Source organism: Cynoglossus semilaevis, chromosome 1 (assembly GCF_000523025.1).
Source record: "Cynoglossus semilaevis isolate Cse_v1.0 chromosome 1, Cse_v1.0, whole genome shotgun sequence".
Taxonomy (NCBI): domain Eukaryota; kingdom Metazoa; phylum Chordata; class Actinopteri; order Pleuronectiformes; family Cynoglossidae; genus Cynoglossus; species Cynoglossus semilaevis.
In genome coordinates this window covers 12,121,281-12,146,820 of record NC_024307.1, presented here as the reverse complement: position 1 = coordinate 12,146,820, position 25,540 = coordinate 12,121,281, and the positions used below count along the sequence as shown (strand labels likewise).

Here is a 25,540-nt window from a genome sequence, read left to right as displayed (position 1 = left end):
GACAGAAAAGACTATGTGGAATGTTTCTATTCATTTTTCAAGCATGGGTGGTGCCGACACCCCCTCTGTGGAGGGATGGTTTGGTAAGGAAGAGGGAAACGGTTTCAATGTATTAACACAAAGATTATAATTAAGAAAGAGTACTAGTTTAATAGACCAGAGAAGCAAATTGAAAAGGCCTGAGTGTTTTTAAAAACCGTCAGAGCAAAACGACACATATCCATCAGGTCCAGTATAATGAGAACAATCCCTATAGTATTGATAGAAAAGTTCATATTTTATATATTTGTTGTATATATCCCAATAAAGCAGTTCCTCCGTTAGCTAATACTACTGTTGGTGTATCCTAAAAAACTGTTAATGAATTGTTTTTTTGTTTTTTGTTAACTAACTTTTGTACGAATTTTGGTGTTGGTCAGGATGTGGTAAATGTTGTGATGTAATGGTATTTTGGGCATTTTGACCTTTTCAAAAAGCACTTCCAACAACTCGTTCAGGTTTCATCATTAACACCTGGGTAACGTTAGCTGTCTGTAGATTGAACGTCGTCCCATTCATTCATACAGTAGTTCAGGACGTCTGCTGATGTTGAATTCAACCACAGTCCAACTCCAAAGGTTTTCTAGCAGAATTAGCTTAGCTTCGGTGATATTTAATTTAGACAATCTCTTGTGTGAAATTATTTATCTTTGTAAATCTTGTTTTGTGGTGGAATTAAATCTTAACACCAGTGTTATTATCAGGCAATAAATGGATATACGTGTTTATATTTATGCTTCATGCAAAGAAATGGACATAATTTAAATTTAACTGCAGTGTCGCTGGAGGCTACGCTGTACTCAAGTGTCGGGGTTAATTGTCTCCCCAAGTATTTGCTTATACCGAAGAACAGAATGTACCGATGCACCATTCTCTTTAAATTATTGAAAAACAAACGGCGTGCTCTGCAGAAGTTGAATGTGTGCGTTTGTAAAAAAATAACAAGTATCGACTGTGTACTTTTCCTGTTGTTTTATTCGCTCCCCCTCCCCACCCCGCCCGCCCGCCCGTCTTTCATAGTTATCTTCCTACAGTATGTGCAGACCGACACAAAAAGGACAAATCGAGCTGTTATCCCTTATCTCACCTATGATTAAAAAAGGTGACAGAAGAACAAAGCAAACCCAGCACTCTCCTCTCTCTCTCTCTCCGTTCCTTCCTCTTTGTCTCCATCTTTCTCCGCCACCTCCCCCTTTTACCCTCCTGCAGCCCACCCCATAACCTTACACTCCCTCTCAGAGCTGCGAGGCTCAGGGCTGTGCTTTATTTCTTTGCTCATTTTTCTCAGAGATTGGTACCTTCACACGCAGATCCATACCATGCTCTTGTGCAGAGCAGGCAGTGGTGAAGAAAGAGGGTTATATTTTCCCCTTGAGTTAGGACACCTCATGACAAATGATAATGGATAATCAATAAAGCGGGAAATATGAGGCAGCAAACTTTATGAAGCTAGGAGACATATTACTCCCCAACAACACTGGTTTCCCTTAACAAAGTCACTACTCGACTGTGCCTAATAATCTGAAGGAAAATCAAAGGACCTACATCCACATCAGCAATATCGGCAACTTATTCCACTTTAATGGCATTTTGATTGATTTTTCCCCTCTTCCTAATGGTCGTTTTATAGATTTGGAGCTGCTTCTGCAAAACAGTAGTGTGTAATAAACCTCCCCGAAGGCAAACAGCAGCCATTAAAGCTCTTGTCTTACTAGTGCTCATAATTGGAGGTTGACCACCAACACAATTTTGGTCTCCCCACGTAGAAAGGAAACACACAAAACCCACACGTCTCCCGTGGCGGACACTCATCCCGCTCTCCTTGATATTTTTTGAGAGACGGCCATGATGTGTGACAGCGTCCCCTTTCTCCTGTCCTGTTTGGGCAGCGGGGTTAAAAATAGCCATTAAGGAGGTGACCTTGGCGCTGACATTGTGGAATTTCAGCCAAGCATTGACCTGATGAAAATGGAAGGCCAGCCTGCTAATAAATCAGGATGCTTTTAAAATGAGTTTACCCTAATGCTCATTCATCACACGCTGTAATGCCATTTGCAGGCCGCGGGATTCGCTGCCGTGCACAAACACAGCAGTAAATAACAACAGGGCCTGAGCCTCCTTCGTATCACTGCAGCCTCCAACATCAGCATACATTTATTAAAGACGTCCCCGCCTCGCACGGCAAGACACTGCCATGACACCACAAGCTCATCTATACCTCTCTCTCTCTCTCTCTCTCTCTTACCCACACACATAAACACATACACAACAACAATGCAGAAAATAAAAAGAAGCTCAGTCTGAAACAATGGCAGACGGAGAACAAAGCCCTGCAGCGCAACTTTGCACGGTGTAAACGCTCACAAGTTTGACTCTAACAGTCACACCTCGGTATAAATCTCGACGAAAGGTGTCGTATCAGATTGTCAACATCTGAAACAAACAAACAAAAAATAGCGAAGAGGGGAATAACGGATGTGCAACGACACCCGTCCTCTGGGATTTGCTAAAGAAAACAAACAGTGTAAACAAGTCACGAAGCTGTTTTTATTTGCAACTCGCAAAACAAGACAAACTGCACAACCTTGGCTTGATTTGCCGTTGCTTACTGGTGTCATTTGTAACTACTTCTTCTCTCTACACTAGGATGAAAAAGTCATTATCTCACACACACAAAAAAATGTGGCGAAACCTCATCAGACGGCAACATTTGTTGAGGGAGGACCGTAATAAACGGTAACAAATGACAATTGTTATTGCCCCTGACACTGATGAGCTCCTCTGCAAGTTTGTTTATTAATTAAAAAACAGATCCCCCCCCCCACTCCATGGGTGGGTGACAGGGGGGGTCTTATCCATTTCCTCTACATGCCCCCTCCCTCCTTTCCACCTACACTCCCTCATGCACAAGTCACTGAGCTGTGGAGATGCACTCGTTCATCAAACTTCACGGAGCACGGGAAAGACAGGTCCTGATAATGTGCGCCTGCTAAAGCTGATTTTCCATGATGAATCTCGGAGCATATAAATTGGCTAATATCTGAAAACATTTACAGATACTAGAGGAATTGACTACTTGTGGGACATGATGGATGAGGCTCCCCGACGCTGGCCGACAGCTCTGCAAATCTCTGTGGCTGCCTAAAGCCCTCATTTGATTTTCCAATTTACTCCTTTTAAATTTATCCTCCAGTATTGGGAAAAAAAGAAGATGGGGGAACGAAGAGCTGGAGATGAGAGAAAAGGGGGAGAAAATGTGTGTTTGTGTGTGTGTGTGTGTTTGTTTTTATTTTTTTTAAGATATCCGTGGTGGTGTGTATGTGCTGGCTGATGATATGAGGTGGTATCTCCTGTGCAGCAGGAACCCGTGAGTCCCTGAAGAGGTTACTGGGGCAGAACTGATCTGCTTCCACCTGATTCTCCCTGATAGCACTGAGATAGGACTCCCTATTTTTCTTTCTTTCTGTATGTGTGTGTGTGTGTGTGTGTGTGTGTGTGTCAGTAGTAATGGTAGATCTGGGAAGGGGCTGCTATGAAGACAGGCTTCCTAGATCAGACTATTAGACTGTTGCAGCGGCAGAGTGGAGCTTCTCTGCTGAAAAGGAGTAATTAGTATACTTGTCAAGTGAAGTGCCACGCTGATGCTTACCTCCCTCACACCCACCACTGGTGTGCATGCATACACATAAGCACCGAAACACTCGTGCTGCCTTCGCCTCCTTGCTCCCTTCCTCTCGCCCTCCCTCCCTTTCCTTTTTTTTTGTTTTGCTAATGAAGTGCCCTTGCTCTCATTTTGTGCAAAAAAAGAAAAAAGTCTACATATACACATCAGCTCCACCACAACAGAGAGAGAGAGAGAGAGAGAGAGAGAGAGAGAGAGAGAGAGGGGAGGAAGAGGAGAAGAGGAGCACTTAAAGTAAGGAGGAACTTGAACGATTGGAGTGGATATAACGCCAGGGTTTTTACTGGATCCAACGTAGTACAATATCAGTTATCACCGCGTCTGATCTGCAAAACGCCGAAGCTATTATGAATTCTGTCAAAGAAAGCAGAGGATCACAGCAGACGCCGACGTTCTCACAGTGTTAACATCAAACGCGGGACATTTATAACCCCGCGTACGAGGCTCCTGTAAAGGAATGTGACAATAAATCTTAAAGGCGCTCGAATCACGTAGTTACAAAACATGGAGGGGCAATCTAATCTGGAGCTGGGCCTTGGGAAAATGGAAAAGGTCAAATAGATGGCAAAATTGCCTCCTCAAAAACTATGTCTAAATCTAGAGGCATATCACCGGTGTTTAGGGTGTGTGGGTGGGGGGGGGGGGGGGGGGGGGGGGGGGTAGTTGAAAGAGAGATGAAGAGATAGAAGGAAGTGGAAAAGAAATGATTGTATTTGTGTGACTTTGAGGCAGTTTGAATGACAACACAGTGATTTACAGTGTGCCTTTATCACTCGTCTGCTGGTTTAATTATACTGTATGAAAATATCAGTCCACTGGAATATTGCCAGATTTCATTGCCCAATATTTTATTGATATTCTACAGCACTGTATCTTTTTGATTAACAATTAATTAAATGCAAATATTCATGATGTTGTTTCAACATTTTCGTGTTGCATTTAAACCTCGGACCAATAGTTGATTGTACAGAGGATGCATAGAAGTATTTGAGACTTTGTCAAACAATCTTATTTCTTTGGTTTGTTTATTTCTTCCCTAACGATTACAAATGTAGATCCTAATAGTTTTTTTTATTGGCAAAGAAAAAAAGTCAAGTAATTTTCTCTTGCAGAAATACAATGATTAATGCTCAAATGATTTAAAAGAACATTTAATGGAAACAGGAAAGTGACCCAATAGTTACCTTAACTCTGCTCCAGTTTTTAAGTGTGCTGCAGGTGATTTCAAAATAAGTTTGACAAATAGATACAAGTTTCCAGTAAAATGTCTGATAAATAGAGGTTCACGCTGATTACAGATTTTAGTTTGCACTGCATATTTGGAGGTTGCACACCCTGGAAACTGGGTTTTTATAAAATAAAGGAAATCATTTTACCTCTGGGACAAAGAAAATAGTCCAACGTAGAAATCTCAAATAAAGTGTAAAGGGAATAAAACGACTCTCCACAAGTGTTAATTACTTGAAACCGTACATCACACGGCTTGGCGCTGTTGTGCAGAGCGTGGACGATAAAGGGAGTGGGAATGTGCACCAGTGACCTTGCCTCCCTTAGATCCTCGCCCATGCAAAAAAGACGAGGAGCATTATGGATGTTGATATCATATTCAATACATGATAAAACTGCTTTGAATGTATTGATTTATTTTACAAAAGCCAGATAGTTTTCCATTCCGCTTAACTGATGCTCTCGCCAATACTGGGGTGGAGTCAGCTCACTGGTGGTGTAGGTGGAGGGAGGAAGAGGAATATGGGGGCGGGGGGGGGGGGGGGGGGGGCAGCGCTCGTGTGTGTGTGTGTGTGTGTTGAGGGAGACACAACAAGAGAGCAAAACAAAACAAGGAACGGACAGAAAACAATTTAAAACTGGGTATTGATCCAGCAGTAGTGATTGTACATATATTCCACTCTCCCAAAGGCCTCATTCCTGGGTCTCTTAAATGCAAAGGGAGAGAGAGAAGGGGAATAAAAAAAATTATGGTGCGAGTCAAAGGCAACCCACTCACCCAGTTGGGGGTAATGTCCCTTATATAGAAGTCTATTGATCTTTGCAGCGCTGCCCGCCTGCCCTCCCTGTGGAGCCCCACACACACACACACACACACACACACACACAGTGCCATACACTGTGGGGCTCGTGCGGCACCATGACAGATATGCCTGCCAATAGCCGTGAACCAACCTGTGAGCTAATTGCACACAAAGACAATTATCCTTGTATTGTTTCATAATGGAAACACATTAATGGAGTCTAATATACACACAGGGAGATTGGACGACTGACCGCGCGGCCCATGTGGGCAGCAATTCATTTGCAAAGGCCAAGCAGGTCGCCCCAGAGCTTGAAGCGAGAGCTCTTTAACAACAGAAGTCACCCTCAAAGCCACTGACTTCAGGGCTAGATGAAAAGTTAATTTATAGATAATTAACACTCCTGTCCTGAGGCAAGACAGGGCAGGTCCTGTTGTTAATATCAATATTTTGCTGAGATCTGGTTTTTTTTTCGTTGATGTTTGAATTGTGGTTTAAATGCGACCAACATTGCACTCCGTTGTGAACAGTAGCCATGACGTGTATGGTACAACACTGTACGTTGTATTTACTGAGGTAGATATGGATCATGGACGTTATTGTGTCATCAGTATCAGTCTTTTTGGCTAGCTGACCTCTGACTGGCTGCTTCAACGGTATCGCCAAGCTTGATTCGACTTTGAGATTTCAATTTGTGTCCCCCAGGCTTGGCACAGAATTGTAACATATAGCTCACTTTGGTGTACGTGTTGGATGACATGTGACATGACTTTACAAACTGAGGGCCGCGTATGAATGAAAGTTGCCCTGAGTCAACATAAAAAAAATCAGATATTGGTCGCATAAAAGCAGACAGTGTGACCACGAACACATTTTCCAGATTAAATTCTGAGTAGATGAAATAATTCCGATTTTGTGCCATTAACGTCTGTAACTGTCCAGTAGAAACCCTCTCAGCTCTGTTGAATTCTACAAGAGACTGTGGCCACGATGTTGGTCTCCAGCCTGCAACAAGATGGCTTCACTACTGTTCTGAAATTAATCAAAGATCAAGCAGGAAGTTTCATCTGCAACAAATCTATTTTGAGCATTAATAAAGCTTTTCTTTTTTTTTTTTTTGCTGCATGGAGATGGAGATATGCAATGTGCTATTATCTGAGACGGAGTGCTTCCCCTGGATGAATGCCCTGTTCTACAAGCTGCTCAGACTTGTATTTTGACAGGCAGTGGATAACGGTGGGTCTAAAGCAATCACGTCTTTGACTTTGACAAATGGCTGTGCTGTGGCGAAGTTGAAAATAACACACATCCACTCTAATCTCTTTCTTGATTAAATTGGAAGCACGTCTTTTTGACATGCGATTCACTCCCAGAGCCGACTAGTGCACAGACGCACACACGTGGTCCTTGGGATGTGTCATTTTTTTTTTTTTGTAATGCCTCGGTGTTGGCAAAAATAAAGAATTGAATCTGTAGAGGAGAAATTTAAGGTAGGTGTTGCCTCACTTTTCATTTGTGGGCGGACCTGATGCTGAGTGCTGACTAAATATGAGAAGATTAGGTTGTGGCAGTGTATCTGACAAGGAAATAGAATCTGGTGTTGTGGTTCGAGTCCAGGACTCTTGGTTTGACTCACACCAGAGGACTGACAACTTGGACTTGGAATATGAATCCAAGCTCGACTCTTACTTCCAAAACAGTGTTTCATTTGTTGACTTGACCTCCTTCTTGAAGCCACCAGCAGACCTCGGACTAACCTCAAAACGACCAAGTCTTGACTCACTGTTTTTTTTAGTAAAATGGACTTGCATTAAAACTCCAACTTCTTTTTCTAAAACTCAAGACAAAGAATATCCTGCAGACTTGACTCAGACCAAACTTGTAAGGCTGCTGGGACATTCTTGGAGGTGTACAGCTTCCCCCGGTCATATTCCTTCCAGCTCTTAAAAACCCTGGAGAGGTTATTGGAGCACCTAATGCCAGTTGAAGCTAGGGGAAAAGTTTTAAATTACTAAAAGATTAAATTCAAATCAAAGCTGATGGACTAGCACTTTACAATTTTAGCCCCCCCTACAGGAAAGGTATGCTATGTGTTATCATAACATTTTTCTAAATTTCTGACGACTATCAGTGTTTTTTGCAAAAACAACCAAAAACAAATATCCAATGCATTATTACATTATTTACAAAATACACCAAATTTCAGAGCCATTTAAAATAAACATATGCTTCTGGACGTCCATTAACACCGACTGGGAGTCGTTGCTGTCTTTTAACACATTTCTCTTAAGAAACACCAACAGGAATAGAGTAGGAGAAGGAATGAGAGGAGCGAGGAGGTGGGGGTAGATGGATGCACTGGGGGATGAAGCAGGTCGAGGACAGAAATCAGAGGCTTTATAAATAACACTGATGAGGTGAGCTAGCATTGATCCACACTGCAGTTGAGAGGTGGGTGGTCCTCCCACTGCTTAATTGCCAGTCATGTGCCCTGGAATGCTGCAGCTACTACTAAATGTGGTCTGTGTCTCATTAGGACTTGGGCAGCCTGAGAGTACAGCAGTGAGAGGGCTGAGATTTGGGACTTAAACAGAAAGAGTTTTAAAAGACAAAGTGTTACAATTAAGAATGATGGAGGGGATGACAGAAAGGACAGAGTGGGAAATGGAAAAGTGGTACTCACGCGTTTCACCCTCCAGGTCTTGAAGGAATCTGTCAAGGATGATCCGAGCCATCAGTGCGGGAGACAGATCTACCTTTACATAGATTAAAAAGAAAAGACATTGAAAATGAACAACAATCCAGGCTAAGTTGTCAACGCGTTTAACTTTAAAACCACGTAGGGTGGAATTGTTATTCCGCTCAGGGAGACCTGAAGCATTTACACACCTTTGCACGAAATCGCACATCTATCAGAGCGCCCAGCCATATTACAATGTACATAAAAATGTGGCGCTAAAATTAGAGCCAGTCTCGCTTCGGCTGATGTCACACAGAAAATAATGACTCCTAATGTCTCTAAATGATATTATTACGTTTCAAAACCTTGACCCAACTTTCGAAGAATCCCGACGCAAATCTGTCTTTGAAAGACTCGCTCGGCTGTAACCTTTCCCCCAGGAACAAAAGATTGCCCATTACAGAGGCAGGCTGAATTGCCTTTGCCTCCGTCAAATGGACGACTGTAGTCTCTCATGTTGCGAGTAAAAAGAAGTCTCGCGATCTGCCCCGGCTTTAATCATAGAGCGATCACCACGGCGAAGACTGTGAGGGTAACAGGACAGGACACACCGCAAGGACTGTGGGAAAGCAGGCTCTAATGGGAGGATAGAACCTATGGCCACGTGTGTGCTGGTCCAACACAAACCTTCAGAGGATGTGCATTTGAGTTCATTGAAGAAGCTCTGACAGGAAAGGCAACACTAATGACCGATACTCCACATCCCCACCGCCAACTGCATCCTTTCTCAGTGCCTAACTATGAGTTGTTGCACCATTAAAGCCATAATATAAGGCTGTGCATTGAAAAATCAACAGCTATTTCCCATCCCTACACACTGTGCAATTATTTTCCTAAATGGCCAGGTAGCACAAGATTTATAGACGCATCTTCAAACAAAGCACGTGAAGAAAAAATGTTTTCAGGCCGTGCATTTAATTCTTCAGCTTGAACAGTATACCTGCTTGGTCTCCGCAGTACGAAACAGGAATTAAAAGATTGCTTAAAGACACTGCCATCTGAGAGCAGCTTGCTATGAAACACTGGTAGCCAACAATCATTTGTTCTCTAGTTAGCATAATTGGAGACCAGTAGTGAATTTGCCCTCAGCGTATAGAGGGAATGGTGTGTTTTATCTTTCCTGCGATGCCTGGAGCAGCGAGACTTTGCTCTAAACAATGTCTATTACCCAGCGTAGAATTTGTTAACATCTCCATAATATTGTACTTAGAAAGGAGGCTAAATGGGCTTAATAAGTCTGTAATAATTAAGGGCTGAGTGCAGAGTTTATATCTTCATTAGGACCTTTGATTGCATTTCAGACAGCATGCGTAGCCTGCAGCTCCTGGAGGTTCCTCTCCCTAATGTCCCTCATCATCTCTACATCCCTTCCACCTCTTCCTCCATTTCTCCCCTTCTTTCTTATTTGTGCTCATTGGCTAGCGCTCCACATTCACACCTTTGGATAACAAGAGGGCATCAGATTTCTGCTACCCTGTGTCACATCAGGTTACAGGCTGACACATGAAAAATGGCAACATTACCATGGCTGGCTCAGGCTGAATAAGGACCACCTGATTAGTTCAGGTAGTTGCTTCTGCCTAATTTTCATATTAATCACGAGTTCATCTCGGCTCCCAAGTCGGACCGCGGCACCTCACGACTTTAACATGTGAGTGAGAATTCATAGAGCATGGGATTCATGCTGAAAATAATTATTGTTCAGTAAAACCCTAGGGGTCACGCACATTATCGTGGTACAGTCACCTGCTACAGATTGAAATAGAGCAGAAAGGCAGAATTAACCCAACAAGTATTTTTTTTTTGCTTCATCTGGCTGAGGAAAAAGAATAAAGAAAAATCCAGGAATAGTTCTTATCATTGTTAATCATTTTCCTCTGTTGGAGATATATTGTCTCATAAAAGCGATGAAACTACATCAATTAGCGATCAGGGAGACCATGAGTGCTGGGTTTAAATGTTAAGTAGCATATTAAAATGACAGTTAAATGGTTCATAGACAGTTATCTCAGAGCTGTATTTTAATCCTTTGGAGAGAGAGAGCGAGAGAGAGACAGAGAAAGAAAAAATGTCAATTAAATACAGGATGAATAATGGCAGTTAGCTTTAAGGTGTGACTGATGCCTACAGTATAAGCTGCTCTTATTTTAAAAAGGACCCTCAAATCTGATTGCCCAGTGTGAGCGACAATAAAAATTTAAAGAGTCATTTGAACGTCTTAAAAAAGGTCAAACTGCTCATTCTCACAGTAAAAGTAGGACAAAAGTAGACCGACAGTGTATCAGAATGACGGGTAAATAAGTACATATTATACAACATTTATCTATTTAATTCTAATTAAAACTAGTTGCTGACCTTTTATTGCTGGTTAGTTGGTGAGATTATATTTTAATTTTTACAGTAAAGATATAGTATAGAGCAGGAGTGTCCGCACTATAGTGATCTATATATGTATATACATATATATGTTGTATATGTATGTGTATATGTATGTATATGTATATGTATATGTATGTATGTATATATATATTTAAATAGCTTCTGGTTTCTGGTTTCTTCATAAACGCTGCAGGTTAAATTACCATGTGGACAATACTGTAAATGTCTTCAGTCTTGTCATGATAACTGGAGGCTACAGTGTTTTACCATCTGCTTATGACGGAGCATTTACCCACAACATGCAACTGGCCACTTAATTTTGCATGAAAGTGTGGACGTGAAATGATGTGCATGTATACAAGTCTTTGAACACCAGCCACGGCACAAATGTTACCTGACCTCCCAAAGTAAATAATTACGGTGGGATAGAAGAAGGGTTTAACCGCTGACCCTGTCCTCACCTGCCAGCAGTTAATGGCAAACTGCAATTTACACAATTACGTAATAAAAAAAACAAAAAAAATATATTTTCACATCTGCTTAATGGAGGTAAGTTAATGACATCAAATAATTGGTAATGACGCAGACCATTTGACCAATTTTGATAATGACAAACATATGAGGGGGAGGTGTGTTTGTGTGTGTGTGTGTGTGGGGGGGGCTTGTAGCCTTTCATCTCTGCATTTATAGAGAAATGTGACTGTGGCTACGAGAGACAAAAATAAAGGTTATGTCAGTACCTCATTTGCCAACTCCAGCAGGACAGGAGCGGTGGGACGAGCCTTGCTTTCACTCAGATACCTTTATTATAACAAAGAAAAAGATCAGTGAGAACACGCGCACACACACACACGTATACACAAAACACGGGGCAGACAGAAGGGAAGAGGAGACTAGACCAGGCTAGCCAAGACATGCTAATGTCCCTGATGACTTTGCCCTGGGTGGCATATGGCAGGCTTGCTGCGGTTAAACAGCAGTGCTTGAAGGGCTTCAAATTTCCTTGAAGCCAGACAAGCCTGTGATAGTTAGTTAACCCCTGCCGCCCAAAAACCCTTCTTTCCCTCCCAAGATCAAACACGCCCTCCCTCCCCCCAGACGTTTTCAGATTATATCTGAGGTGAATTACAAGTGGATTATATATCCTTGTTTGCACCAAAGTAATAGCCTTAGAGAAATATTTATGTGTATTTAGTGAATTAGAGATAATAATACAGTGTCAGGCTTGTGGTAGGCAAGGGTCCAAATACTGATGGTTTTTTGTTTTTTTTACAGTTTGCCTTAACAAAAAAGGAGAATTTTTGCTATTAAATCCCCAGTTTGGTGAAGTTGGTCTTGTGCCGTATTGTGGGAAAGGAAATAAAAAGGAAAAGACACCAAGAAAATTAAAGGAAGACAAAAAAAGATAAAGTGAAAAGAAAAAAAGCCTTGAACAAACCCAATTTCCAGAATGTAGTAGGTTTAGCATGGATGTTGATTATGCTATACCACCTTCTGTGTTCCTAAATCTTTACTGTAATATTAGCAGTGCATTTACTTTTATCTTTCTATTTCAAAGAAACATTATTTTTACATTAACAGACCATTTAATAGTAATAACCATGACCTTTTTGATGCTCCTTTTTTTTAAAAACAAAGCTCTACACCCCATCAACCCAACACGAAGCCCATTCTTGGGTAAAACGTGTCACTTTCTTTGTCTATTGTTCTATAGAATATTTGATGTTTTATTGTATTTTTGACCAACCGTTTCTGGAAACAGAGTTTGTAGATAAAGAAACAAAAAAGCAGTACCACAGTAGTACCACAGTACACTACCTTTGGTAGTGGCTTTCAATAACATCTGGTGCGTGATGTCTTGAGATGGTCCTTTTGGTTCGTTTCTGTCACAGATATCAGAGGTGCAATAACAGCATCGACACGATATTATTCATCCAGAGGCAACAGTGGTGAATAGTACAGTACATCAAGGCCAAGAAGGCAAGCGTGTTCAGCCACGGCTCCACTTTCATGCTCTACTGTGTACGAACAATTGCAAGATCTTGGGTCAGAGTAATTTCATTTCAATAAGTTTACTGTGAGGTCAAAGTGTGCCACAGCAACCTTGTACAGCCCCTGTCCCCCGTTTCCCCTCTACCCTCCCTTCACTGAGAGCTTATTCATTTCCCCTTTTTCGATCAAACTGTGACCCCTATTCCACATCCCACACCCTGACATTTCCATGCAATTCGATTGCCATATTTGCTGAGAGGTTGGAGGATGGGATAAAATACAAAGAGCACTGGTTAAAAAACAACTTATTTAAAAACTACTACACAGGGAAAAAAAATGTAATTCCTCTGAGACAAGCAGTGTGACTGACACCTGTCATGAGGATGATAAATGACTCCATTTTCTGCCTGTGCTGCCTTCTGCCACCGGCGGCAGCGGCCATTTATCATCATCCGCTGTCAGCCATGGAAAGCAGCAGTGACAGTGCGAGTCAGCAAACATTTAGCACACGCAGCCGCACTACACGGGGAAATTATTATTGTCAGAATAATAATGGTTTAGCATAATTTATTACAGGTCCACCAAATAAGCAGAGGCTAGATGTTATTAGACAGATGGATGGGAAGGCTTGGCAGACATCCACCGAGGCTCAGGCAAGCAAGGGCCTTCAACGTGAACGTGAGTAGGAGGAGGGGACGGAGTTGGCGGCGGCGGTGGGGATAGTTGCGGGGGGGGGGCATCCTCCAAACCAATCAGAGAGCTGGCAGTTCAATTACAAAGAAATAAAGGGACATTCATCATTCAATTAGGCACCTGTCACGGCTCACAAAGGAAGAAAACTTCTAACCTGGTACTCCAGGGAGAAGATGCTCAGAAGAGTGGACTGCGAGTGACTGGAACAAATAAAAGAAGGACAAAGTTAATTACCAGAGTGCATTGCACAGAGACAAAGGGAAAAGGGGCGGAGGGTGGTGGGGGGCTTCAAAGCTGAGGCCAGCTGCCCTGTAATCTAAAAGAACATGAAAACAAGTGTGGCAAAGTTGTTCCAGATGAACACCTCTGACAAAGGATTCCTGCCATGATGGTGTGGGGGCCCGAGAAATAGTGGGGGGGGTTGCGTGTGGTAGGAGAGATGAGAAAAATATAGACCTTTTCTCTCACTCATACATGTCTTCATCTTGTATGTGTTGTTGTGGCTAAAAGCAGAGTTATATATAATTCAAAATGTCTTTTTGTTGTTGCTATAAAAGCAAAATTCTACAAATTAAATATGGGGGAAAAAAAGAGGCTATTAATGAAATTCACTGAAATTATAAATTCAGGTCGAATCATCAATGTCAAATGTTGTCATTATCTACACTGCAGTGCAGAGACAGACCCCGTGTGTGTTGATGTTTGCAACACAGACATATTAGAAAGTTTACTGCTCCAGTGTCAGTGCTGGCATATGGGCCGTACTTGAGCCCTCCCACTGCAACTGATGGGCTCTGAAAATGGAAACGTTCACTGCTGGAAGCTGGGACTCCCAGGAGTGGGCCAATTCCATTGGTTGCCATAAGCTACATTCATCTCCAGCTCCAGTCAATGTCAAACACCTGGCAGCTCCGCAAACCTGGAAAACAGGCAGATCCTAGGGGGCAATCACGGCTTGCTTGATATCCTTTTCCAACCTCTTCAACATCCAGGAGGTTGAAACTAGTCAAAGTGGTGGCTAAAAATAAAACTGTTCTATTGACTAAATTGTGACAAAGTCTAACTCACAATTTTGATAAAAGACTTCCAAATTGGCTGTCAAAGTTACTGCACAACCAATACCACAGATCCAAATAAAGTTAATGACTAAAGCAGTTTCAGGTGTTTAAGGTGAGCCAACCTTCCTGGAAATAAGGTTGAAATAGACGCGACCTGCTGTGCACTGCCCTCAGTATATTTGATTGTTAAATGTAATGGACTTTTCATTACAAGTCACCTGAGGACGGTGTGTTAATACTGTATGAGAAACCAAGGCTCCGGCTCTGTACTGGGATATGGAGTCAACATTGGCCGTTGCCATCAATCACCACAAACCAAGAAATAACCATGTGACATGTAAACAAAGCCTGTGGAATGTCTAACACTTGATTTCTGTCTGGAGTCTCGGCCTGTGACCAAATCTTAATAAAAACTGTTTCAACCACTGGAACAGTTTAGCACTTTATAATCGCTTACCCCACCAAAGACGTCATCTGGGGCTCTCCAGATGTCGGATTAAAACAGTTTTAAATCTTCTCTGGCTGGGAAACAACCCTTAGTATTTCAAGTCTGTGGTTCTTAAAAACCATCACAGGGATGAGTCAAAGTTGTCGTCACAAAAGACAAGGACAAAGTGTTTGAAGTGTGCATAGAATAGAGGTTGAAAGACTCCGAAAAAATAACATTGCCACATCAGCGTTAATTTACAATGATGTTCGGGGACAAAGGGGCCACTGCAATTAAGTGGGCCATTAAATGATCAACTGTCAACATGTAGACACTTAAAAAGAGGGGGCGAAAAAAAAGAATTCTTCCACACTTCAGCCTTGCACCTGAGCATTTCAGCAACATTACAGCCTTATTGTTGGCATGGGACCATCATGATCCCCCCCTGTTGGAACAGACATCTGTTAGGCTTTAAATGGATTACTCTCTATAATGAGCATGATTACTGCCTAATTGCTAAATCTATACCCTGTTAACTTTAAAGGCACATAAACTGCACTTAATATCTGTGAAAACATATCTGTTTCAAAAACACTAAAAACCTGGAGACACCGTGATTTTGCTTTTTTGCCTTAGAAACTGCAACACTGCTTAAATCGAGCAAAAACAATAGAACTAGAACAAAATAGTAGCATATATAAAAAAAAATATTTCAGAAATATAACTTTGACTGTCTAGAACTAGAACAAAATAGTAGCATATAAAAAAAAATATTTCAAAAATATAACTTCAGAAAAAACATCAGCACTGATATGTTGAACCAAACAATTGCTTTTCTGTTTTATTGATCATGTTGTTTAAAACCATTTTCCCCAAAAAAGCAGTGAACACCACTGGCCTAACAGACAGTTACAAGACGAGAGTTTTTACCTCTATATGTAGCTAAATTATCTTCACATGTGCAATACAGTATGAACGAATCCATGGCACTGATGTGTGTATAATTCAGTAATTATGACAAGACTAGCATCAAGTCAGACACTTAAATACCTAAAACTCCCCTTGCATTAAATTCTGTACTAGATTATGGTGCAAGACGTCACGCTTCATGAGTGTTGGCTACGTCTATAATTGATCATTGTAATAATGGTCCTAGTTCTAACATAAGTCTTTAAAAATAATTTTAGATGGAGCTGTTGGCTGTACTGTACTTGTAACGATATTTTGAGCTCTTTATAAGGTCCACTGGGCTGGGACAACTCAACTGGCAGTATTGGATCATGTGATATTTTACCTATTCATACTGATAATACATGTGGTCCTCTTAAGGAGCCACAAAAGATGTTGAACTCATTTGGAGCCCTACTGTAAGTAATGAGTCATTGCAGGTGGTTAATTAACATGTACTCAACCTTTGCTCTCTTGGGCACAATACACTCACCAAATGTTAAACTATGGAGCTGAGCAAAATCGTACAATGTCTAAACTAATCTGATCCGTGAACGGTAAGATTACATATCTAATGTTATTATCTATTTCTGTGATATGTACAATATCCACCTCATTAACTTAGAAGCAGTTGTAGAACCTGACCTTTTAGCAGTTCAGTGGTTCTAAAAATATATGAAAATTAATTAAAAGTATTAATTTATGACCTTAAAATGGTTAGACGCAGCATGTTGGAGCACAAAAGTGAATTAATCAACCTTTGTCCTATTTATTTCCAGAAACTACTCCTGCTAATAACTGCTATCTGGATTTCCAATGTACTGAAATTTACCAACCACATACGCCTAAGTCTTTTTTTTTTTTTAATTATTCTAAAAGATTCCGCACCACAGAAGCACATTCTTATATCGGTTGTTATGTGAGAGGAATAAAAAGAAGGGAAAAAAAAATCCCCTCCCTCCTGGATATTATTTAGACCACAAGGAAACAGAAGGCTAGGAGACAGAAGAGTGGTTAGGGTATCATTCACTCTCAACCTAATTACCCGTCCTTACGACATAAGACGGAACATTAATATGCACTGGCAACCGAAACAGTAAAGCAGATTAAATTAAAAACAATTAGGAGGCTATCACTTAGTCAACAGCTGGTATGGATCTCTGGTCAGTATTTAGGATCCTGCCTCTATACAGTACTATATATTTGTTCTTTTTCCCCTTGTGCATCTGAAGCATATTCATAACAATAGGAAGAAAAACATGAGGAAAAAAAGGCCTGGAAATTCCAATCTACCCTAATTAAATCAAGATAGGGGGAAATCAAGCTATCAATTATATTCAGAATCTTCTTATTTACAAATAATTAATTATAAACAATAGCGGTAATTTCGGTAATGACAGCCACCTGGCTAATGGCATTGTATCATATGTTGCGACAGCACTTAGCATTTGGTGGATCTGCATGCGGGGAGTGTTGCATGGTGCGACTCTTCAGGGCATGGCTAATTGAAACGTGGCACATATTTTTACTAATGGTTGTGAAGGTATTTTAAGGGTGAAAAAAAAAACCTACAAAGGCATTACTAAAAGTATCACCTCAATATGTAGTTATTTACACCTTTATCCTTGGTTATAATGTCCTGAATTGATATCACTAAGGTAAACGTCCTCATCACACATTGACTGTGTACTGTGATTTTTCTATAGATCAATATTATATTGAGTGTTAAACAGCTGAGGGAGGGGTGGGGGGCTTAAACACCCTGCATATGCAAATGACGTTAATTACGCATGCTGATAGGCAAAATGGCTAACATCTGTTTCTCTGCTGAAGTCTACCATCATCAGCAGCTAAACAAATGTGGAGAAAAAAAACTTCTTTATGTGTTAATGTATAAATCAGATATATTTTGACAAGAGGTAGAAACAAACAGGAATCTCAGTGTGCCACACAGCGTTACGCAAATACTTGCACAGTGAGCGCACATGCCATCATTGCAAGTACAGTAGTACTTCACTGCAAAACAAAAGTAAAATCCACCCTTTATCGGTTGGAAGGAAATGTCACCATCTTCACTGTGATTGTGAGTTTTATTAAGCTTTTATATCTGGGGAGGGACGTACCGACTGTCTCCCTGAGATTAGATTCCAGTACATTTACTGAGAGTGACGCTCTCACTGTCTCTTTAAGTAAAGGCCATAGAAAGCTGAAAGACGCCTGCAGGGGGATTGTGCACAGAAATGACTTTAGCAGAAGCACAACGGGGCATCTCAGTGCCTACAGTTGTCCTAATAGATAAAAAATACGACTTCTACTGCAGCCCACTTCACTTTATTACAATCTTTAAAATTTCTGTCTGCTGAGGTGCCCTGAGATGTCACAGCTATTATATAATGGTGGCCAAAAAATGGCAAAGCCCCTGCAATCACCCACCTAATTGTGATTCCGTATGATAGCTGGAGATCTTCAAGACGCCATCTGTGAGAAAACTGTTCCAGTCTCGGTCGCCATTGTCAAAGGGCAATTATTGTTATTGGTGTTTCTGCCGACGCACATGGAAACTGAAGACGAGGTCTGCGTTAATCGCTATGAGGCGAGCATGTTCTGGTCCAGCTAAGTTAGCATGGGTATCAATGCATAGCTAAAATATACTACAGTACATAGAGAAAAAAAAAGATACAAAATATAACCATAAAAAGTCTTAGTTGTACTTTGGTTGCTTTAAAGAAAAATCCAAAATAAAATAGCATGTGCAGCTATATGCAGCTACATTATACTAGATAGGGTAAAAAAGATACAAGGCATAAAAGTCCACTGTCCCTCTTTTTAAGGACATACTATAACAATGAGTTTAAAAAAAAAAACCCTCCTTGTTATGACAATACTGATGATGTGCCATTTCACCTAAGTAGATTTTTATCGACTTTCCTCCCAAACAAATCAAAAAGTTGGGTTCAGGCCAAAGTAGGTTTTATTTTGTGGTTGTACTGTATTTGGTAACCATTAGGTGTCAACTGAGTCTTATTAAGCCTAATGACCCAATAAGCAGACGTTTTAACCTTCAAGATATTGTATCCAATCGAATCACTACAACCCACACCTTACTGTACTGGGCTGCTTGCCTCAGTGTTTATAGCCCAATGAGGCGAGAAGGCTTTACAATCTATACAGTGTGCTTGGACAACGTCCCTATGATATGAGGAGGAAGAAGTCATTCCTGTGCCTCCTAATCAAGTAATTGATTGCATCTATTATTCATGAACTCTTTAGCCTGACATGAAGTTGTAAACTCAGCACAGCTTCTTCTCTGCTTACACACTTCATTCATCCCTTCACCCTCCCAACGCTCATCTAACCACATAAAGCTGTTGAATTAGTTTGCCGGCCTCTGGGCCTTAAAAGGGTTGTACCCCCAAGACCCAACTGCCAGTTTGTGTTTGGTTCAATATGGGCAGCCAGAAGTGTAAGAGCGTGCACTGGAGACCGCAGAGGCTGCCCCCGCAGGCTCTGCACTAGATCAGTCTCTGGGTAATGTCATTGCCACCTCTGGGCTATAAAATAGGTGAGGAATTCTAACTTCATGAGAGTTGGAGCAGTGCAACTCCTTGGAGAAAACGACGAAAATCAGAGTTGGAGCCAAAACAAGCCAGCTTGCAAATTAAACCGGGACCCCCCAGATTATTAAGGCATAAAAGTCCACTGTCCCTCTATTCTTGAGGGGAGCTTTGTTTTTTTTAATTTTATTTTAAATAGAGACAGCAAATTTGCAGGTGCAAAGTAAAATAGCAATGTCAAAAACAGGTCGGACGTAACAGAGGATATGTGTTAAATCTGCATTATTATTTTTGTATTAAACCTTTGTAACAGATAGTCCACTAATTTAAATAGCAGCCTGTGGACCACGTGGATAAAGACATGACCTCAGAATGGCCCAGTCTGTGGTAACTTTAAACTAAAAAAGATTCACTGCATTAGAAAAGACTATGACTGGAACACTGGCCTTAGCCTGACACCATGTAAATCCCAAGTGTTTCAACAGTTTGTATGGAAGTGTTGGCAGTTCACATTAATGGAGAAACCAAAAATGTACAATTAACTTTGTATGGACAAAACAAAACTCTATAATACTATTTTTTTCACAAACCAAACCAAAGTGGGTAGTTTGCAAAAAAAAAATGTCTTGCCCACAAAATATTTAAATATATGCCCATTCTTCTTATAATAATCGTTATCATTCATATTGTTTTGTCGGTCAAAATTAATCGTTATCATTCATATTGTTTTGTCCGACAAACAGAGAGGATGCTGCTTTAATGCATCGTGTTTCTTATCAAATCCCAGGGTTTAAATAGTGTGTTTAAAGGAGAGATGAACATTACAGCCTCAATAAATAATCAATGAGCGACTCCCTAAGCTTCTTTCTGAGCTGAGATATTACCATCAAAAACAAAGTGTCTGCAGCCAAGAAATCACCATATCAATGGCACATGCCACAACAACACGGCCCCGCCCCTTTCCTCAGAAAGATCATGCTAGATAAACCCCAAATAAGAGAGAAATTAACAAATGCTTGACATTTGCTCAACATCCATTATTCTGACACTTCTTTAGAATTTCAAAAGGCTGAACGCATGCTTAATCAACATTCATATTCCCAGAGTGAGCCCCGGCACCATATTGCAGCCCGCCTCGATGCTGATGAAAACGGCACATTAGGGCCCGATTTCGAAGAACGTTCAGGCGCCCTCACCAGGGAGTTGTGTAAGCGTGTGAGTAAGAGAGAGAGAAAGAGAGAAGATAAGGGAGTGACAGTGGTTGTGTTAAGAGGGGAGGGATGCTCTTTATTTGAAAGATTCTTCAGGAAAAGGGGCATCTGCCCCCCTTCTGGCACAGCCTCCAACTTTGAAGCCCATGTAAGCCATATGAGATGTGGGCTGAATGGTATTTTAAAGAGGGGTGTGATCATTACACCCAAATTCATTCATATTATAGCACAGACGGACACAGAGGACTCTCACACTCCCTCCCTCTTTTTCTCGCCCTGCTTACACAGACTCTCTGGGGACAAAGGGTGGAAGCATTGGCCCCCACCCCTCAGACCCTGGGGAAGCCAGGCAAGGCCTCAGAGAGCATCCCATCATTTCCAATTCTAATACATGGCAAAAGAAGGACCTGGTGGGCCTGATGTCACATATTTCCCCACACGGGCCATGAGAGGAGCCCTCCCACAGCCCCTCCACGCCCAGCTACGGTCCAGATACTAGACAGCACACCACGGCTGGCTAAGAGGAAGGCAGGGATGGAAGAAAGGGCAAGGATGGGGTTGATATTTGCATGTTCCTGCATTGTGAGTAGGGGTAAAAAGTGACAGCACCGTGTCCAATTCGCCCCCCCCTCAGAGCAGCTTGGGCCCAGCGAGAGAGGCCAGGCTGACAGATGACTCCCAACATCTGTGTTATGCGGGCGTTACAGATGAGGGACTCCACATCACCATCTCTCTTCTTCTATCTGTCTATAGGACACTCCCTTTCTCCTCCCACCACACATAATCACAGCACAGCAGAGAGGCTCACAGACGTTCTGTGGAAATTACCCTCGAATTGTCAATGGTAATGACGCGGTCCCAAGTGTTAAGTTGCCACCCTTTGAGCACCAAATGAAAAACTATAATGAATATCATTTAAATGTTTTTTATGGTATTTAGTTTGTGGATACCAGTCATTTTTAAATTTTTATCTTAGATATGGAAACTTGAATTTGAATAAAATAACTACAACTGTTTTATTCATTAACAGAAGGTGATTGAATCCAAATGAAGATGCCTGTTTTCATATTAGACAAAAAACAAATCCACAAATTGACATTAACAATGAACAATGTTAAAAAAACGGATTAAAAAAAAAAGTTAATACAGCCACCTGAACAGAAAGTGAGCAGAACTTTCACTCTATCGTTTTATTTCATTTGAGATAACTGAACCAAACCTGGTCTCCTCCGTTTTATATCAGTCCCAATACTACAGTAATACTGGTATCAAATACAGACGCCATCTTGAATTTGTGTTGGTGCAACAGTGAAAAGTTGATTCATGAAATGTGTGTGACTAATGGTCACTGTTCTTCAAACTCAACCAAAACATAGGTCAATAATAAAGTTAAACTTATTACAATGTCTTTATGCAAATATTTGGCAAATATCACACATGCAATAACATCGTTTTCCCTAGTTCAAAAATCCTCCAGCTGGTTGTCTCTAGTCTTTGGTTTAACTCACCGACATAACTTTTTTTACTCTTTCAGTTGTTGTTGCAGGGTTGATGATTATGAGCTTGGTTTCGTCAGATACTTTGTGTAAGCAGTATTGCAGTAAACTATACTGTGACCCTCACTCCTTTGTAGATACTTGCTTTGTACCCTGTCCATATATTGTCCCCACTTCCTCACCTCACTTGCCCTCCGTCACTCCGCTCCACTTGCATGCTTTAAAAACGTGGCAATAATTTAATTTGGTCATTTTTTAATTAAAAATTAAAAGACAGAAAATTATGTTTATAGTTTCTGCCTCCGTGCTTTGTGTCCACTACCATGGCCAACAATGTGGATTCTGATTCTAAATATAAATGTAGCTTATGCTGCAATTTTTTTTAAATTTCTAATCTGGTGAATTCCTGGGCAGATAATAATAAGGTATTTAAAAAAAGGTATATGGAAAAAATATAAGACCTCCAAACACCTCCCAAAAAGCCCCCCCCTCCCCCCCTCCCGTGTGACACTGGCTGACAACACATTAATTCACAGTTTTATTCAGTGTCGTTTCCAAGTCAACAGCAGTGAAATGCAAAATGATGTCGATATCCTTTACTATATCGCTGCTTATTATAATCCAAACAATCTTTTGCCCACCCAATCAGTGCAGGTCTGTCCACAACAACCCCCCCTCCTTCCCCTGCCAGCCTCAGCATGGCCAATATTTACGCAGTGGCAGGGCTCCCACACAGTCCGAAGGGACAGGAGGAGTGCAGGGAGGGGGGCGGCTGACTGCCGTGCCTGAGCGCATGCTAAGAGATGATGGATGGCCTAGTCGATATGTTATGTCTTAAGAGCCTGATTTCCTGCCAGTCCAATCACTAACCCTCCAGAGCCCAGCTCAGCTGATTGGACAACCAGAATAATTTCGCAGGCTGTGAAAACACGGCTGCCATGCCTGTCTGTCAGGGCCAGTGACGAGACTCAGGTTTTTAAAGTGCACGGGCCTCCCTGAGAATCGTTAAGGTGAACGGAAAAATAACAATAACCAGAGAGACTAAACAAAAGAGCCGGCACCTCGGGGAGAGAAAATCCTACAGAATTATTGGAAAGAAAACTCTCCAGTGTTTTTCTTTAATTACAACACCCACCAGTACCACTTTTTATACCAAAAAAATTGGCATTAGGACTGTTTACTGAAGACAGTTTGGATTAGGAAAGCATACGGAGAAATAAAAGTGAAAATAAACATGATGGAGACCTCCCACAGTCGGTATTTTAACATATAGGACACTGGACGCATCTCAAAGGCTTGAAATACTCTGCAAAAAAATGCTGACATTAAAAACAAAGGTCAACTCAAAATGTGGGTCAGTCCCCTGTGGGGCCCAATACTTTCTTTAAGATTGGTGATTAGGGCACAATAGAAGTAGATAGATCCAAATACATGTGACTTTGTAAGTGACCTCCGTGGACTCAGCCACACTGTCCTGGTGTCCTCATGGCCTTGGGGGATTACACATGTTACGTTCAATAAAGCGAGGGCCCTCAGTGTCAAGGAGAAAGGCAAACACAACCATTAACCTCTGGTTTGGATTACTCGATTTGCAGGCGCTGCGTGGCATAACTTCAGCTAATGCTATGGTAAAGGCCTCCGAAGGAACACAAATTAACTGAATTGGCAAATATAACAACAGAATTAAATGGGTTTATAAATATTTAATATGGGAGAACAAAGAAACACAGGCAGAATGTAGATGATGTTGCAATAAGTGCTTTTTTCCCAACAGTCTGTTTTTATTCTATTTTGCTGCTGCAAAACCAAACTGCACACCAACAACCAACAACTATTTCAAATAACAACACGTGATAGATGTGAACACAAAAGACATAAATACCAGGTCTGCTGATTTTTTTCACAGTCTGCACACAATTAATGTTAAAATGCTGCATAGGAAATTTACATTTATTTATAAGAATTACATGCTTTCTGGTTATAAAATGATTTGTTTAAATTACTTTTATGTGTCATTTCACTACATACGTATTTTCAATAGCACAGGCAAGAAAAATACATTTACACACAGTACACTGCACTCACATGCTGCATTTTCACTTAAAGTTTCAATTGACAAATGATCGCCCTCTAATACATAATATAATATATAATATATAATATAATCTTTGACAGTATGCAGAAACAGACAACCTCAGTAGGGCTGCTGGTTTTTATCCAGCCTAAAACAATTATTGTGAGTCTAAAGTGAACCTCTAGCTTAATGAAAATGTGGTTGAATTATTCACATACTCTGTGGTTCTTTTCTGACTGTACACTCTTGACAATGTCTAACTCTGCTGTCACCTAAACCGTATTCTGTATTTGGGCCAGTGCTATCTGGGATGGTTTTGGTGACAGTAGCTCCTGATCATTGTAAGTTTGAAACCCAAGTTTTTGTGTGAATCAGTGTTGCCATGGCAACTTGAACACAACAAGTATAAGTAGTACACTGATCACATGTAAGGGTGAAGAGGCTGCTGCTTTTTAGGATAGACATATGATCACAGAAAATTACAAATCCAGTAGAGACGGGAGAAAAAAATAGTTTTATAAATAACCACTTACTTTGGAAATCTTTCTTTGAGCATTTTCATACACTGGCGTGTTGGTCTTAGGTGTTCAGTCCACCTCACGATCTCTTTATATTCAGCTCTGGATAGCTTCATGCTGCTTCTTTTAGCTGGTAGAAGCACAGAGCAAAGCAGAAGCGAGAAAGAGAGATGAACGAACACAGAAAACCTGGATGTTAAAAATGTAAACAGCCCCAGCTGTCAAAATCAGCTGCAACAACATTGCTAACCGAATGCAGCTTCACGTTGGCACAGCGAAAGACTAACAGCATCCCCAGACACATGCAGTATTCCGCCTTATGTCACTCTTTGCATGAATAAACACCCTCATAACGGCGAAAAAACATTAATTTGCTCTTACCGCGGATTTTGGTTGCATGTGAAGCCCGAAAACAGCTCTGACAGATACTTCCCGCTAGGAACTCAAAGAGGAAACCTTGGTACAAACGACAATCTGATTGGCTGGATTGTTCAGAAAGCTGAGCATTGCGACGGTTGATTGGCGTTTTGAGAACAGTAGGCGGGACTCGCTGTTCCTCCGGCTGAAACCATATCAACACTCTGCATCATCAGCTGTTAGCAGTGAAAACGGGTGCAAGTAATGAAAAGCTGATTATTGCTCACGCGGCACGTAAAACCTCATGGTAGGTCGAAAAATGAAACTTAAATACTTCAGCCC

General features: G+C 41.2%; 1 protein-coding gene across 1 annotated transcript in view; it reads right to left on the bottom strand.

Annotated features, from left to right (window-relative positions):
* Positions 1 to 25,323, bottom strand: part of cdin1 (CDAN1 interacting nuclease 1) — a 60,982-nt gene extending 35,659 nt beyond the window's left edge. The window contains exons 1-6 of the mRNA XM_017032872.2: positions 25,223 to 25,323; positions 24,857 to 24,971; positions 13,710 to 13,755; positions 12,689 to 12,753; positions 11,611 to 11,671; positions 8,375 to 8,507 (exon numbers count right to left, since the gene is read on the bottom strand). Of these exons, the coding sequence (XP_016888361.1) occupies positions 8,375 to 8,507; positions 11,611 to 11,671; positions 12,689 to 12,753; positions 13,710 to 13,755; positions 24,857 to 24,957 (406 nt within the window). The 5' untranslated portion in view covers positions 24,958 to 24,971; positions 25,223 to 25,323. The remainder of the gene's footprint in view (positions 1 to 8,374; positions 8,508 to 11,610; positions 11,672 to 12,688; positions 12,754 to 13,709; positions 13,756 to 24,856; positions 24,972 to 25,222) is intronic.
* Positions 25,324 to 25,540: the final 217 nt, after the last annotated feature.